Source organism: Musca vetustissima, unplaced genomic scaffold (genome assembly GCF_032173495.1).
Source record: "Musca vetustissima isolate MV318-11 ecotype Yass unplaced genomic scaffold, APGP_CSIRO_Mvet_v1 utg52381, whole genome shotgun sequence".
In the NCBI taxonomy this organism is placed as follows: Eukaryota; Metazoa; Arthropoda; class Insecta; order Diptera; family Muscidae; genus Musca; species Musca vetustissima.
In genome coordinates this window covers 102,696-117,134 of record NW_026887194.1, presented here as the reverse complement: position 1 = coordinate 117,134, position 14,439 = coordinate 102,696, and the positions used below count along the sequence as shown (strand labels likewise).

General features: G+C 36.2%; 1 protein-coding gene across 4 annotated transcripts; it reads left to right on the top strand.

The window, feature by feature from the left end:
- The first annotated feature begins 1,427 nt into the window (after positions 1–1,427).
- LOC133334794 (small conductance calcium-activated potassium channel protein-like) lies at positions 1,428–12,121 on the top strand. 4 transcript variants are annotated; one of them, XM_061543113.1, is made up of 3 exons: positions 1,428–1,525; positions 1,630–1,805; positions 12,062–12,121. In XM_061543113.1, exons 1-3 carry the CDS (start codon positions 1,457–1,459, stop codon positions 12,063–12,065), a joined length of 249 nt encoding a protein of 82 aa, XP_061399097.1. In that variant the 5' UTR covers positions 1,428–1,456; the 3' UTR covers positions 12,066–12,121. The 4 variants fall into 4 exon arrangements, with proteins under 4 accessions (XP_061399097.1, XP_061399095.1, XP_061399096.1 ...); XM_061543111.1 differs by having other exon boundaries at positions 12,054–12,121; XM_061543112.1 differs by having other exon boundaries at positions 12,028–12,121.
- The last annotated feature ends 2,318 nt before the right edge of the window (positions 12,122–14,439 follow it).

Sequence of the window (14,439 nt, the reverse complement as noted above, 5' to 3'; positions counted from 1 at the left end):
GTTGGTATAACCTATTGAATTAGGTCTAGAATGATGTGTGTTAAGTTTCGTGAAAATCGGTTTAGATTTACAAATAGCTTCCATATATAGTTTTGCCCGATTTTAGGTAAATGGTGCATCAGAGTCCCTGAAAATAATTTGATACATAGTTCCGTCCGATTTTAGGTAAATCGTACACCAAAGTCTCCGAAAATCATTCGATTTGCACGAATTTTGGCATAGCGAAGGTCAAGTTAGCTTTAAATCGATTTACACAAATCTGTCCCACTGTGCGCTATCGAAACTCTAAACTTGCCCAAATGAAATGAAATTTATCATAGGTTCCAGAAAGACATAAAAATTACATATTTAAGTTCGTTCAATTTCATGTCAAAATTCCTTCAAAAAGGCGACGACTTTTCGGATACATATGTAGAATATACCCAAAGTGGTGAAGGATATCATATAGTCGGTCCAGTCCGACTTTAATACTTTCCTTACTGGTTTTCTACATAAATTATTAAAATTTAGCATACCTGGTGAATAAAGACGTCAGTATAAGTTAGAGATGTCGGATTCCGATTCGTAAAAAGCTGGACATAAAAAACTCTCCACCATGAGCTGCGCATTCAAAATACATATACCATGGTAGGAAAATTTGACACCCAATATGAGACCGATATTCTCTTACCAAAAAATTGGGCCGATATATCTTATTTTCAATACCAAACAACATTGCGAGTCCTATCAAAATGTGAACAGACAGAATCAATAATATGGCGTCGCCGGGAATATTTTGAGTGAATCAGTGATGGCTAACATGATTTGTGAAAGATAACATGAAAACTATTGCTCATATTAATCCAGTGTAATAAAAATTTCAATTTAACTGGACAAATTTAAATTTAGCTTGACACTGGACAAGCACCAAAAAAGCCAAAAGCCACCAGAGATCAATGTTTTGACACATCCCTCCCTGTAAAAAAGACTTCTTCATGAGTGACTTCTCCATAAAATTGCCACTATGTGAAAGAGGAACCTATTAGCCTTTACGTAGTTATCTATGAGAGTGAGTTATGCTGATGGATACGAAAATATATTGAAATATTTACAAGAGCTTTGATGTTCTAATATTCTAATATTATTACTGTTATTAGAATCCAAAAATGTGCGAAATTGTGCTTAGGCTCGAATTACATTTTTTAAAAAGGTAATGTAGTAGTGAAGTCCTTATCTCTTATGGAATATGTATCTCGTTTAATTGTGCGGCTCAATTTCATACCTTCTGAACTCATATTTTTAATGCAAGGGAAAGTATTCAATATACGTTTTTAGTCAAATATTAATTATAAACAAATTGTGGTATATAAATATTCATTGCTATTAATATTTACAACTTTTTTCTATAAACCAAAAATACTCTAATAATCTCCCATTTTTCTAGACTCAAAATACGGTATATGAAATAATATCGGATATGTCCAGTCGACAGGATGCCATTGAAGAACGTTTGACCAATCTTGAGGATAAATTACAAGCCTTACAAGTACTGTGTTCATGATTTAAAAAACAAAACTTTCTTAAGAACATTGCTAAAAATATTCTAACAATATTTTATCTTTTCTCTCGCCCTCCCCAAACTCCACACAGGATCACATGGAAAGTTTACCGGAGATAATAACAAGATGTTTGAGCCAACATCAGGAACGTGTGGAGCAGCGTAAAAATTTCTTACATCCAGATACGGCTGCTGCGCAATCACTGCAGCCGCCACATACACCGACGCCGATGTTCAATGCGCCCTCAATGCAGTTTCCACATTCAAGGTGGGTACTAAACGCTTACCAAAACACCAATTCTGGCATTGTTTCGCAACAACAACAAATTCAGCAGCAACATCCGCAAATGCATCTTCTTCTTAATAACAATAATAACAACAACAATACCACCACCACCACCTCTTCCAATCACCAATACCACCACCACCACCATATGCTATCTAGCGACACATTGCCATTGATTCCCTGTAAAAAATCCTCGAAATCATCACCACCCAATTCACAAATGCCATCGACACCACCACAACCACAACCTGTCTCATCCCCGCCACCTCCACCACTGCCCATGCGACACTTTAATGCAAATAGAGCAAATTGAAATTTGAAGCAACAACAACAAAAAGAAACCCTAATTTGAAGAAACAAAAAAAAAAGAAATGATTATTTGAAAATTAAGAAAACAGAAGGGAATGGCTCATAATTATGGCAATTGTTCAAATAGCTGTTAAATTAGCCTGAAAGAAAATGTATTTTTGTTTTTGTAAATGTTACATATTTATGAGCTGTTTTGTTGTAGTAACGTAATCAAATATTTCATGCAATCCACCACAAATATATATAAAAAAATATTATTTTTGTAAAAAATATATATATTTCTTTTTTTTAATTTTTTTTGTCTTCAGTTTTTGTTGGTAAATGAAAACAAAGTGTTCAATTCAAATACAGTCAGTCGCCAGTTGTCCTTCTTGGTGGTTCCATAGCAGATGTGTATATATTTTTGTAAATAATTTGGAAACTTTTCGAAGAGGTAGAATTTACAATTTATTGATGATATTGAAATGATTCGATAGAAGTGTGACACCCTTGATGAAGTGGGGAAATGAAAGGACATTTGTAGATATTAGAACCGTAGCAACAACCTGTACCAGGGACGTACGCAGGGGGGCGGACCGGGGGGCCAGGGCCCCCCAAAATGAATTTTTTAACAGTAAATGTATGTCTGCAACAGCGAATTTTTATACCCTTCACCACACTGTGGTACAGGGTATTATGTCTTTGTGCATATGTTTGTAACAGGCAAAAATAATCAAGATAGACCCATGGTTCCTTTTGAGAATATGCATAGAATCACTTTCTGAGTCGATTTATGCATGTCCGTCCGTCCGTCTGTCCGTCTGTAGATGTAAAATTGTAAACAATGTACAGGTCGCATTTATGATCCGAATTGGATGAAATTTGGCACAGCTCATTTGTTTGGCCCAAGGACGAACCCTATTAAAATTGGGAAAATCGGTTCAGATTTAGATATAGCTCCCATATATATTTTCGTCCGATTTAATGTAAACGGTCCCTATATATCTTTCGATTTGCACGAAAATTGGCACAGCGTAATGAATTAGGTCTAGAATGATGTGTGTAAAATTTCATAAAAATCGGTTCAGATTTAGATATAGCTCCCATATATATCTTCGTCCGATTTAAGGTAAATTTTATACCAAAGTCCCTATATATCTTTCGATTTGCACGAAATTTGGCACAGCGTAATGAATAAGGTCTAGAATGATGTATGCCAAGTTTCGTGAAAATCGGTTCAGATTTAGATATAGCTCCCATATATATCTTCGTCCGATTTAAGGTAAATTGTGTACAAAAGTCCCTATATATCTTTCGATTTGCACGAAATTTGGCACAGCGTAATGAATGAGGTCTAGAATGATGTATGCTAAGTTTCGTGACAATCGGTCCAGATTTAGATATAGCTCCCATATATATTTTCATCCGATTTAAGGTAATTGGTGTACCAAAGACCCTATATATCTTTCGATTTGCACGAAATTGGGCATAGCGTACTGACATTTGAGTCTGTAATAATTTGTGCTAAGTTTCATGCTCCCACATATATTTCCGCCCGATTGTAGGTAATTGGTGCACCAAAGTCCCTGGAAATCTTTTCATTTGCACGAATTTTGGCATAGCGTAATGAATTAAGTCTAGAATGATGTTGCAAAGTTTCGTGAAAATCGGTTCAGATTTAGATATAGCTCCCATATATATTTTCGTCCGATTTTATGTAATTGGTGCGCCAAAGTCCCTATATATCTTTCGATTTGCACGAATTTTGGTATAGGGTACGTTGGTCAGCTGGATACATATGTAGAATATACCCAAAGTGGTGAAGGGTATCATATAGTCGGCCCAGCCCGACTTTACTACTTTCCTTACTGGTTTTTTTTTTGAAATTAACATCACCAACATCACATCGTGACCCACGGAGAATCTGGACAAGTACAGCCCTCGTCTACTGAATATTGCTAATATTTGTTGACCTTTAGTCGGATGGCAAGAGGGTGCAAATAACGCAAAGTTAGATTATAGTGGAAGTTGTGTAGGGTATTATATGGTCGGCCCCGTCCGACTATACTGCCTCGCCCACTGGTTTTAATTTGTACTACCGGCCCCCCGAAATGAAATCCTGTGTACGTTGTTGACCTGTACACATATATAGTTGGGAGACATATCCTCGCCATCGCTTTACCGTTAAGTTCACAGTTTTTTATAACCTTGGTAATCAAGATGGAGTATTTTGAATTTTTCTATAGCCAAATTACAGGCACTTTTATTTGAAATGCATAAAATGGGCGGGACTGTTGTATGAGTCAAATTTTCTTCTAGAAGGATTTGTATGCTCCGAGAACAGGAAATAACAAATTACAACCCTTTGGTCTGAAACATTTAAAAATCCCCGAGAAGGACATGTCAAAACATAGAGCATATAAATATTCGGTATGAGAATCTTAAATAAAACAAGTGAATAAGCGTTAAGTTCGGCCGGGCCGAACTTTGGATACCATCCACCATAGATATACTGACAGGTACTAGAAATGAAAATATAGGTAACATACCAAAAAGTGGACCTATACCGACATTTCTATGTAAACTATAATACAAATTTCGGAAAATTTTAATGGATAATTATACCCTCAGCCTTATGGCTAATGAGGGTGTATACACTTTACACCATGAAAATGTGCCTCATCGAAATATTGATTCTAGACCTTATGTTTCTTTGGACCAAATCCGTTTCAAAAAATTTAGATTTCATCCAAACTTTGCACATCTTTTTATTTTTCCAAACTTAGTTCAAATTCGAAGATAGGGAATATCGGTCCACTCCTTCTGGTACCTCCCACTCAAGGGCTAGGTTTAAATACGGGTTATAGTTCATTATCGAACCTTACGTGCTAGTTTTTTTATCTCGATATCTTCCGCAGGTGATATAGTTACAACAGAGTCTTAGAACCAAACCCAAAACGCGGAACAAATTGCATAACTATTTTAATATAAAAAAGGGGTTATATGGGGACTTCCCCAAAAAGGGGGTGCATATTAAAAAATTGTTGTAGGGAAATTTGTTACCATATTCGACTACAAAATACCAAATTTCAGCGAATTCGGTTGAAAAACGTGCTCAAGAACCTCAAAATAGCGAAAATTGGGGGGTACCCTTATATGGGGGCTACCAGAAAAATTGGACCTAGATTTAGCGAAATCGGTTGAAAAATGCGCTCAAGAACCCCAAAATACCGACATTTGGGGGGTACCCTTATATGGGGGCTGCCAGAAAAAATGGACCTATATTTATAATTTTTAGTGGAGAGATTTGGTACCCAATAAGAACTCAAAGTTCTAAATTTCAGTCAATTCGGTTGAAAACTACGATCAAAACCCCCAAAATACTGAAAATTAGAGGGCACCGTTATATGGGGACTACCAGAAAAAATGGACCTATATGTATAATTTTTTGTGACGAAATTGGGTACCCAATAGCAACACTATATACAAAATTTCAGCGAATTCGATTGAAAAACGCGCTCAAGAACCTCAAAATATCGAAAATCGGAGGAAACTCTACATGTGAGCTATAACTAAATCTGAACAGATTTCAACAAGGCTTCGCATACATATATTTGGACCTAATTCAGTACGCTGTGCAAAATTTTGTGCCAATCGCCCTAAATTTGACTCTTTTGTACTCCATTTACATAAAATCGGACGAAACTATATATGGAAGCTATATCTACATCTGAAGCGATTTCAACACTCATCAATCTAGACTCAATTAAGTAAGCTATGCCAAATTTCGTTCAAATCGAGAGATATATAGGGACTTTGGTGCACCATTAACTTTAAATCGGACGAAAATATATACGTTAGCTATATCTAAATCTGAACCGATTTTCACCAAACTTAACACTCATCAATCTAGACTCAATTAAGTAAGCAGTGCCAAATTTCGTTCAAATCGAGAGATATATAGGGACTTTGGTACTCCATTTACATTGAATCGGACGAAAATATATATGGGAGCTATGTCCAAATCTGTGCTGATTTTCACGAAACTTAGCACACATCATTCTAGACTCAATTAAGTAAGCTATGCCAAATTTCGTGCAAATCGAAAGAAATATAGGGACATTGGTACACCACTTACATTAAATCGGACGAAAATATATACGGGAGCTATATCTAAATCTGAACCGCTTTTCACAAAACTTAACACACACCATTCATTACGCTGTGCCAAATGTCGTGCAAATCGAAAGATGTATAGACTCTTTAATGAACTATTTACCGTAAATCGGACGAAAATATATGGGAGCTATATCTAAATCTGGACCGATTTTCACGAAACTTAGCACACATTATTCTGGACCTAATTCAATACTCTATGCCAAATTTCGTGCAAATCGAATGATATATAGGGACTTGGGTGCACCATTTACCTTAAATCGAACGAAACTATATATGGGAGCTAAATCCAAATCTGAACCGATTTGCACGAAACTTAGCACACATCATTCTGGACCTAATTCTGTACTCTATGCCAAATTTCGTGTAAATCGAATGATATATAGGGACTTGGGTGCAGCATTTACCTTAAATCCGACGAAACTATATATTGGAGATATTTCAATAGGGTTTGTCCTTGGGCCAAATAAGTGCCAAATTTCATCCAAATCGGATTATAAATGCGACCTGTACTTTTTTTACAATTTAACATCTACAGACGGACGGACAGACGGACATGCATAAATCGACTCAGAAAGTGATTCTATGCATATTCTCAAAAGGAACCATGTGTTTCCTTTTGCCTGTTACAAACATATGCACAAAGACATAATACCCTGTACCACAGTGTGGTGAAGAGTATAAAAGGGCCTGATCGGCACAGCAACATGGACACATTGCACAATTAAAGCCAAACACATACTTTGGTTGGTAAATATCTTTACAGCATTCATAATATCTAAAATGTGGCTGGATTGTTTGTCAAAGCATCACCGTGCCGAACTATAACATTAAGTAGGCATTCCATATACCTGTAATAGTTGGGCGGGCTATGTCAAGGCAAATTTATGGTAGGAAAATTTCACATGAGAGCCAATCGGGTTAATCCCCAAAATATCCGATAATATAATATGGAGGCTATCCAAAAAAGTGGTCCAATAAAATCTTGGCATGCATGAAGTACCCTTATAAAGGGGCTATCGTCAAAAATGGATCAATATTGATTAATTTTTGGTAGCAATTTCTCCAAATGTTTATAAGTTCGTCACAGGTGGCGAATCATGGATTTATGCGTATGAGCCCAATTGCTCATACGCCCCAATTTCGACGGTTTGATGATTTTAGTCACACCTTCCAACTGAAAGGACATTTATTTGTTATTAAGGGTTATCGTAGATTAAGATACATTGTTGCCGAACTATTTTTATATAGGTCCATGCTTTGACATAGTCCATAGCAGGCTATGCCATGATTAATTTTTGGTTGGAAGATTTCACATCTAATGAGAGCCAATGAGGTTAATCCCCAAATATCCGATAATGTATCCTAAAAATATGACTAATAAATATGACAAAAAAATCTTGACATTTATGATGTATCCTTATAAAGGGGCTATTATCAAAGTGGATCAATATTGATTAATTTGTGGTAGGAAGAGATGCTTATAAGATCGTCACAGGTGACGAATTATTGATCCGTTCGTATGAGCCCAATTGCTCATACGCCCCAATTTTTGTTTTAGTCGCACTTACCAACTGAAAGCATTAATTTGTAATTCAGGGTTCTATTAGATAGAGAAACATTTGTTTTTGTTATAGCCCACCAAAGTGGTATTAATTCGACAGTCCAGATTCTACCAAGCTGACAAATATTTTGGCTGAAACTTTTCGATATAGGTCCATGCATTGACAAACCTCTCATATAAAGGTCGCGTCTCTTTTTATACCCTACACATCTATGTTGTCAGGGTATTATAGCTTTGTACAGCCCCATGAATTTGTAACGCTGCGAAATATTGGTCCTTTAAGAATACCGTCATATCTCGTCTAGCTAAGTCGAAATTTTGAATGTAGTTTGGGTTCTGGCCAACCCTATTGTTTTTGGTAATGATCCGTTAATATTTAGGGTATGAAATGGACCAAACACTCTATTTTTGTATGTATTTCTGATCGCTCTAGAGGTCACAATTATGACTCGAACACAAAGAAATTTTACTAGAGATTTTTATGATGATCGGTTAATATTTAGCGGGTCAAATTGACTCAGACTTTTGTGTGGAAAATGACAAAATTTATATTCGGTGGCGGTCAATATTTAGCGGGTCAAATTGACCCAGACATTTATGAACCAAACTCCTAAAGGACATAGATCTGAGAAGTTGATAGTATATCCAATAGGAGTGATTGACCTTTAAATTGATACGAAGAGGATTGTTTGTCTGTACTCCGATGTGGGAGTTATACATAAATATTCAAAGGTGTATATTTTGTAATGATATGGTTTAGTATTACTATTACCCCAATAGATGGTGGAAATGCAGCGCTGATCACTTGGAAATTTTACACGAAGTTTCGGTTATACTCAAGGCGATGCCTATAATTTTCGGTGATGTTGAGATTATATTTAGGGGGTGCAATGAACAGAAAACTTTATTTTTTCAGATTTTCTAGTCGCTCTAGATAAAATTATTACAATTTAGTATTACCTATTCTTGTAATAAAAAAATGCTATATTTGCCGATAATTCTCGATGTTGGTTCATGTTTTGACACTGGCCGTAATTTAAATAGGGATTCTCCTCATTTTCAATATTATGCTGGTTTTAGCCGCATTTCCCGCCGAAGTACCTGCAATTTGGCTTTTCAGTTATTGGATGATGAGAAACATTTTTGCAGAACTATTTCGATGTGGGACCCACCAAAATGTCGTTATTTCAAAAGTTTTAGACGAATTTTCACACCAAAGTAGCTGTAACTTCTTATTCTCGCTTCGTGCAGGATTAAAAACTTAATTACAGACATGTTTCGATACATGCATATCAAATAGGAATCCTCCTCATTTTCCGTATTTTGAGGGTATTAGCCGTATTTTCCAATTTCCAATAATTTGGTATTCCAGGTTCATGATGGGTTCATATTTCGACATAGCCATTTTCCAGATCAAAATGTCTGTAATTTGACACTCCGAGCTATTGGGAAAAGATATGGATCCATTTTTCTTGTTGACTACATATAAAGGTCCCGTCCTATTGAATATGGAGCGCATTCTCAACTCGTGTACCTATAATTTTTTTTTTATTACATAAGCCTTAGATATTTTTATGCTCCTAGGTGCTAGGCCCTATAAAGAACGCAACAATTTTTAAGGTCCTAGACCTTTTTTCATACTATAATTTTTCTGTCAGTAATTTGGAATTTCAATTTCTCTGAGAAAAAATATCCCCTTGGTAGATGCATGTTTTGATATAGCCCTCTATATGAGGGCTCCGCCGATTTTGGGTATTTTTGATAATTTTCAAAACCGTGGAAGCGTTAACTTGACATCCCCGGTTCTTCGAAGTTTTAGCCAAATTTTCCAAACTGTAATTTGTCTGTTGTTTCGCAGAGAATTAAGGATAGTAAATCCAAGCTATTGGAGGATGAAAAACTCATTTGCAGAACAAGTACAATATAGGTCCATGATTTGATTTACCAGTACTGTGAGATAATGTTCAATGCAGGTCAATGTAGGAAGCCGACGTTACTTCATTATACCCTTCACCACACTGTGGTACAGGGTAATATGTCTTTGTGCATATGTTTGTAACAGGCAACAATAATCGAGATAGACCCATGGTACCTTTTGAGAATATGCATAGATTCACTTTCTGAATCGATTTACGCATGTCCGTCTGTCCGTCCGTCCGTCTGTCCATGTTAAATTGTAAATAAAGTACAGGTCGCATTTATGATCCGATTTGGATGAAATTTGGCACAAGTCACTTATTCGGCCCAAGGACGAACCCTATTGAAGTTGGGAAAAATCGGTTCAGATTTAGATATAGCTCCCATATATATATTTAACCGATTTCATGTAAACGGTCCCTATATATCTTTCGATTTGCACGAAATTTAGTACAGCCTAATCATTTAGGCCTAGAATGATGTCTGCCAAGTTTCGTGAAAATCGGTCCAGATTTAGATATAGCTCCCATATATAGTTTCGTCCGATTTCATGTAAATGGTGCACAAAAGTCCCTATATATCTTTCGATTTGCACGAAATTTGGCATAACGTACTGAATTGAGCCTAGAATGATGTCTGCCAAGTTTCGTGAAAATCGGTCCTGATTTAGATATAGCTCCCATATATAGTTTCGTCCCATTTCATGTAAATGGTGCCCCAAAGTCCCTATATATCTTTCGATTTGCACGAAATTTGGCATAACGTACTGAATTGAGCCTAGAATGATGTCTGCCAAGTTTCGTGAAAATCGGTTCTGATTTAGATATAGCTCCCGCATATATTTTTGTCCGTCCCTTAATATATTTCTATTTGCACGAAATTTCGCACAGTGTATTGAATTAGGACTAGAATGATGTGTGCTAAGTTTCGTGAAAATCGGTTCAGATTAAGATATAGCTCTTGTATATAGTTTCGTCCGATTTTATGTAAATGGTGCACCGAAGTCTCTATATATCTTTTGATTTACACGAGATTTTGCATAGTGTACTGAATTGAGTCTTGAATGACGTGTGTTAAGTTTCGAGTAAATCGGTTCAGATCTAAATGATGATCCACTAAAGTCCCTATATATCTTTCGGTTTGCACGAAATTTGGCACAGCGTTATGAATTAGGTGGTTTATGTTTCCTGAAATCGTTAAAATCGGTTCCGATTTAGATATAGCTTCTATTTAGTATAGGTTGCAGAATGACATGTTTATGGATCCAATTTCATTTCTGTTAGGATTCATCTGTTGAATATATCCAAAGTGGTGAAGGGTATCATATAGTCGGCCCCGTCCGACTTTACTACATTCCTTACTGGTTTTCTATATGTGATTGTTGAGGTTATCAAAACACACTTTTCAAAAAGATCTCCACCATCCCCCGAGATAAAACAATTGTGAAAATTGTTCACTTTCCCGCTTCATAGATCGTTCCAAATTATTTACAAAAGAAACAAGTGAAATCAAAATAGGCCATTCAGGAAATCAATCAATAATCCAATCCATAATATCATTTCGCCAATCCAATATCCCTCATTTGAATGAAAAAAACAATCATCCATAGCATTTGTACATATTTATATATTTCGAAAAAAACGATCACCTTCACTCTATCTTTTCCGTCACCCCGTCACCACCACCGCCTTCTTTCTCTATTTTTTCTGTCTCTCTGCCACCAAATCATGCTTAAAGTCAATGTAAATAATCAAGCCATGTTTTAATCGAATTCAATTCAGAAACAACAACAATGTCGTTTTTTTAACTAAATTTTTTGTATTTTTTTATTCCTTTTTTTCATTCTTTCGTTAATCAAAAACTCAACTCAAAACAAAAACCAAAAAAAAATTCAATTAATTAATAACTTGTTGTTCTTGTTGTAAACATCTAATCGTGTTAATAATTTAATTTAATTAATTAATTATTTTTTTTGTGGACAATTAAAATTCAATTAAATGTATGTTGTGTGTGTGTGTGCGTGTCTAATGTCATTCTTAATACCAAAAAAACAAAACAAAAATCAAATCAAAACAAACGTCAAATCCACAATAAAAAAATCTCAAAGACCAAACTGCTTTTTGCATAGAAGTGTTCCCTCATCCAATAATGTTGCTGCTACTACATACCATTGGCCAACAAGTCCTATTTTGCCACCTATTTCAAGTAGAACACCACATTTAGTGCCTGACACTCATATGTCATCTAATGGATCTGCAGTTAATAATTACACATCTTCCAATAAGTATGGCAGCTGAATAGAAGACAACCGCTCCACAACTAGTTGTAGCAATGCCAACGCTCACACCGCCAACGTCAACGCAAACGCCAATCATCATCAGCAGCAGCAGCAACATCAGCAGCCGGGGCAGCAACACCACCACCAAACGGCCAAAGGTCATGCCACCAGCATCAGCAGTGTTGCCTCGACGCTGCTGCCAGCGCCACCTGTGACCAATACCCGACGAAGGACCTCCATAGCCGCCATTGTGGACATTGAAATGCTGAATCTGAATTACACCAGTCAGAGCTATAATATCAACAAGTTCAGGACCAGTAAACACAGCGTTAACAATACCACCATACGTAGTCCAAATTTCAAGCGGAATTCCTCGGCGGCTGCTTCGCTGACACCAGAATGTTTGCGCCAGTTACAAGTCATGCAACAGCAGCAGCAACAAGATTTGCATCAGCAGCAGCAGCAGCAGCAAGATCTGCAACATCAGGTTATACAAATGCCCGTGCCGGCCATCTTGCCACATCCTGACGAATTTTACAGCGTAAACTATGGTAGCCAGCAAACGCCATCTGCCGGCCACTCCATTGCCGGGGAACCGTTACGTATCATTGAAACGGTTATTGCTGAAGATGCTGAAACGAATGCCAATACCCCTGATTCGTTGGCCGAATCACAAACACCACCACCTCCGCAATCCATGGCAGCAACAACGGCCGCTCCCGCCACCACCACCACCAGTTCGGCATCAACCTCGTCTCTATCGATTTATACCGCTTTGCCGCAATCGTTTTCCTTTTCACCGCCCGGCACCATGACCACCGATGCAACAACATCGTTTATGACCGCATCGGCTTCGGTGCCCACCTCCGTTTCGGCCGCATCATCGAATACCTCATGTAGCAATAAATTCACAAGGAAACGGGAGAGGGTGTGTAACAGCAATTCAAGTAGTACCCTATCGAAATTGGCCAATTGTAAATCGTTTTCTAAATAGGAAGAGGTTATTTCATCATCTTCTAGCTATCGATGGTGGATGGTTAAGCGGTGCATGTGTGCGTGAGTGTGTGCGTGCGTGTGTGTATCTGTGTGTTGAGGATGTGTGCGTGCGACAATGCTAAAACAATGTGGATGCGCATGTAGAAAATAATTATAAGAAAACAAAAAAACAACAAAAAACACAACAACAAATAACACACATATAGAAATTTAGAAATAACAACAAAAACAACAACAGAAGATACTACGACTTTAGTAAATAGTTAACACAAACTCCTTAATAAAAATCCCATCCAATTTCCCCATCAATTCCCTAAATATATCCTTCTTATAAATTTTCGTTTATGTTTGCCAAACAAATCCCATTTATTTTTCCCATATCTCCACAGATCCTGAAAATTTCAAAAATCTTAAAAAAAAAATGGTCCCAACATTTTCCCGATTTTTGCCACATATATATATATATATATAGATCCAGAAAAGCCCGAAAATCTTAAAAAAAACTACCAAGATATTCCCTAATGTGAGGAAATTGAAATTTTATGGGGAGTATTGCAAAAAGCGGGAAAGCTTTTTGTGAAAACAACTAGGATTTTAAATTACCCCTTAAAAAAGAAAATGGCCGTGTTAGTTTAATTAGACCTAAAAATCCCCTTACGGGGAAATGAAGATATTTTTCTAATGACTTTTAAAGAGGGACCTCAGAACTGTTTCTGATTTGTATTGAGAAACCTTAAAATATGCAAATATGGGGATTTTTTAATGCTCAAAAATCTCCTACTACCGATTAAAAATAACAACAAATTTTAAGATATTTTTTTTTTAAATAAACTAGGGAAATTAGAAAATTTGGGGATTTTTGAAATTTGGAAAATTAATGATTTTAACGGAGACATTTTGCAGCGTTTCTTAATTTCTTAATCCTACAACAATTTAGGTTAATTAAATTGGGGGATTTTAATCTTAGATCTAAACACATCCAGAGAGTCATGAGTCAGCGGCATACTTTTTCGCCGGCGGCAACCAATTTCAATTTGTTTTCATTTTCTAACAAAATATTTTTTTACATAAAATATGGCAACTCATATTCAATTTAGAAAATTTGATAATAAACAAAAAATTATAAAATTTATTTCGCCAAGCCGCTTTTTCTTCCATTTTATTATAAATTCGAAAAAACACACGGTAAATGATCTTTGAAAATATTTGTTTGTGTTTTAACAGCACTGATTTCAAGATGTATTTAATAAGGTGTAAGTGATAATCATATGGTTTCAAACCTTTTTCTTTTTTGTTTGTAAAGTACATTGTCAAAAACATTTCGATTTCAATAATGGTCTTTAAATTTAGGCTTTTTTAATAAAAAAGTTGAAGAAAACTACATTCATAGAGGTGGG

What these genes read in the sequence shown, in the direction of transcription:
- LOC133334794 (XM_061543110.1), top strand. Translation starts at nt 1,457, where the DNA reads ATGTCCAGTCGACAGGATGCCATTGAAGAACGTTTGACCAATCTTGAG. An exon ending in ATAAATTACAAGCCTTACAA is followed by an intron (nt 1,526 to 1,629) that starts GTACTGTGTTCA and finishes AACTCCACACAG; the next exon opens with GATCACATGGAAAGTTTACC. An exon ending in ATGCAGTTTCCACATTCAAG is followed by an intron (nt 1,806 to 11,896) that starts GTGGGTACTAAA and finishes CTTTTTGCATAG; the next exon opens with AAGTGTTCCCTCATCCAATA.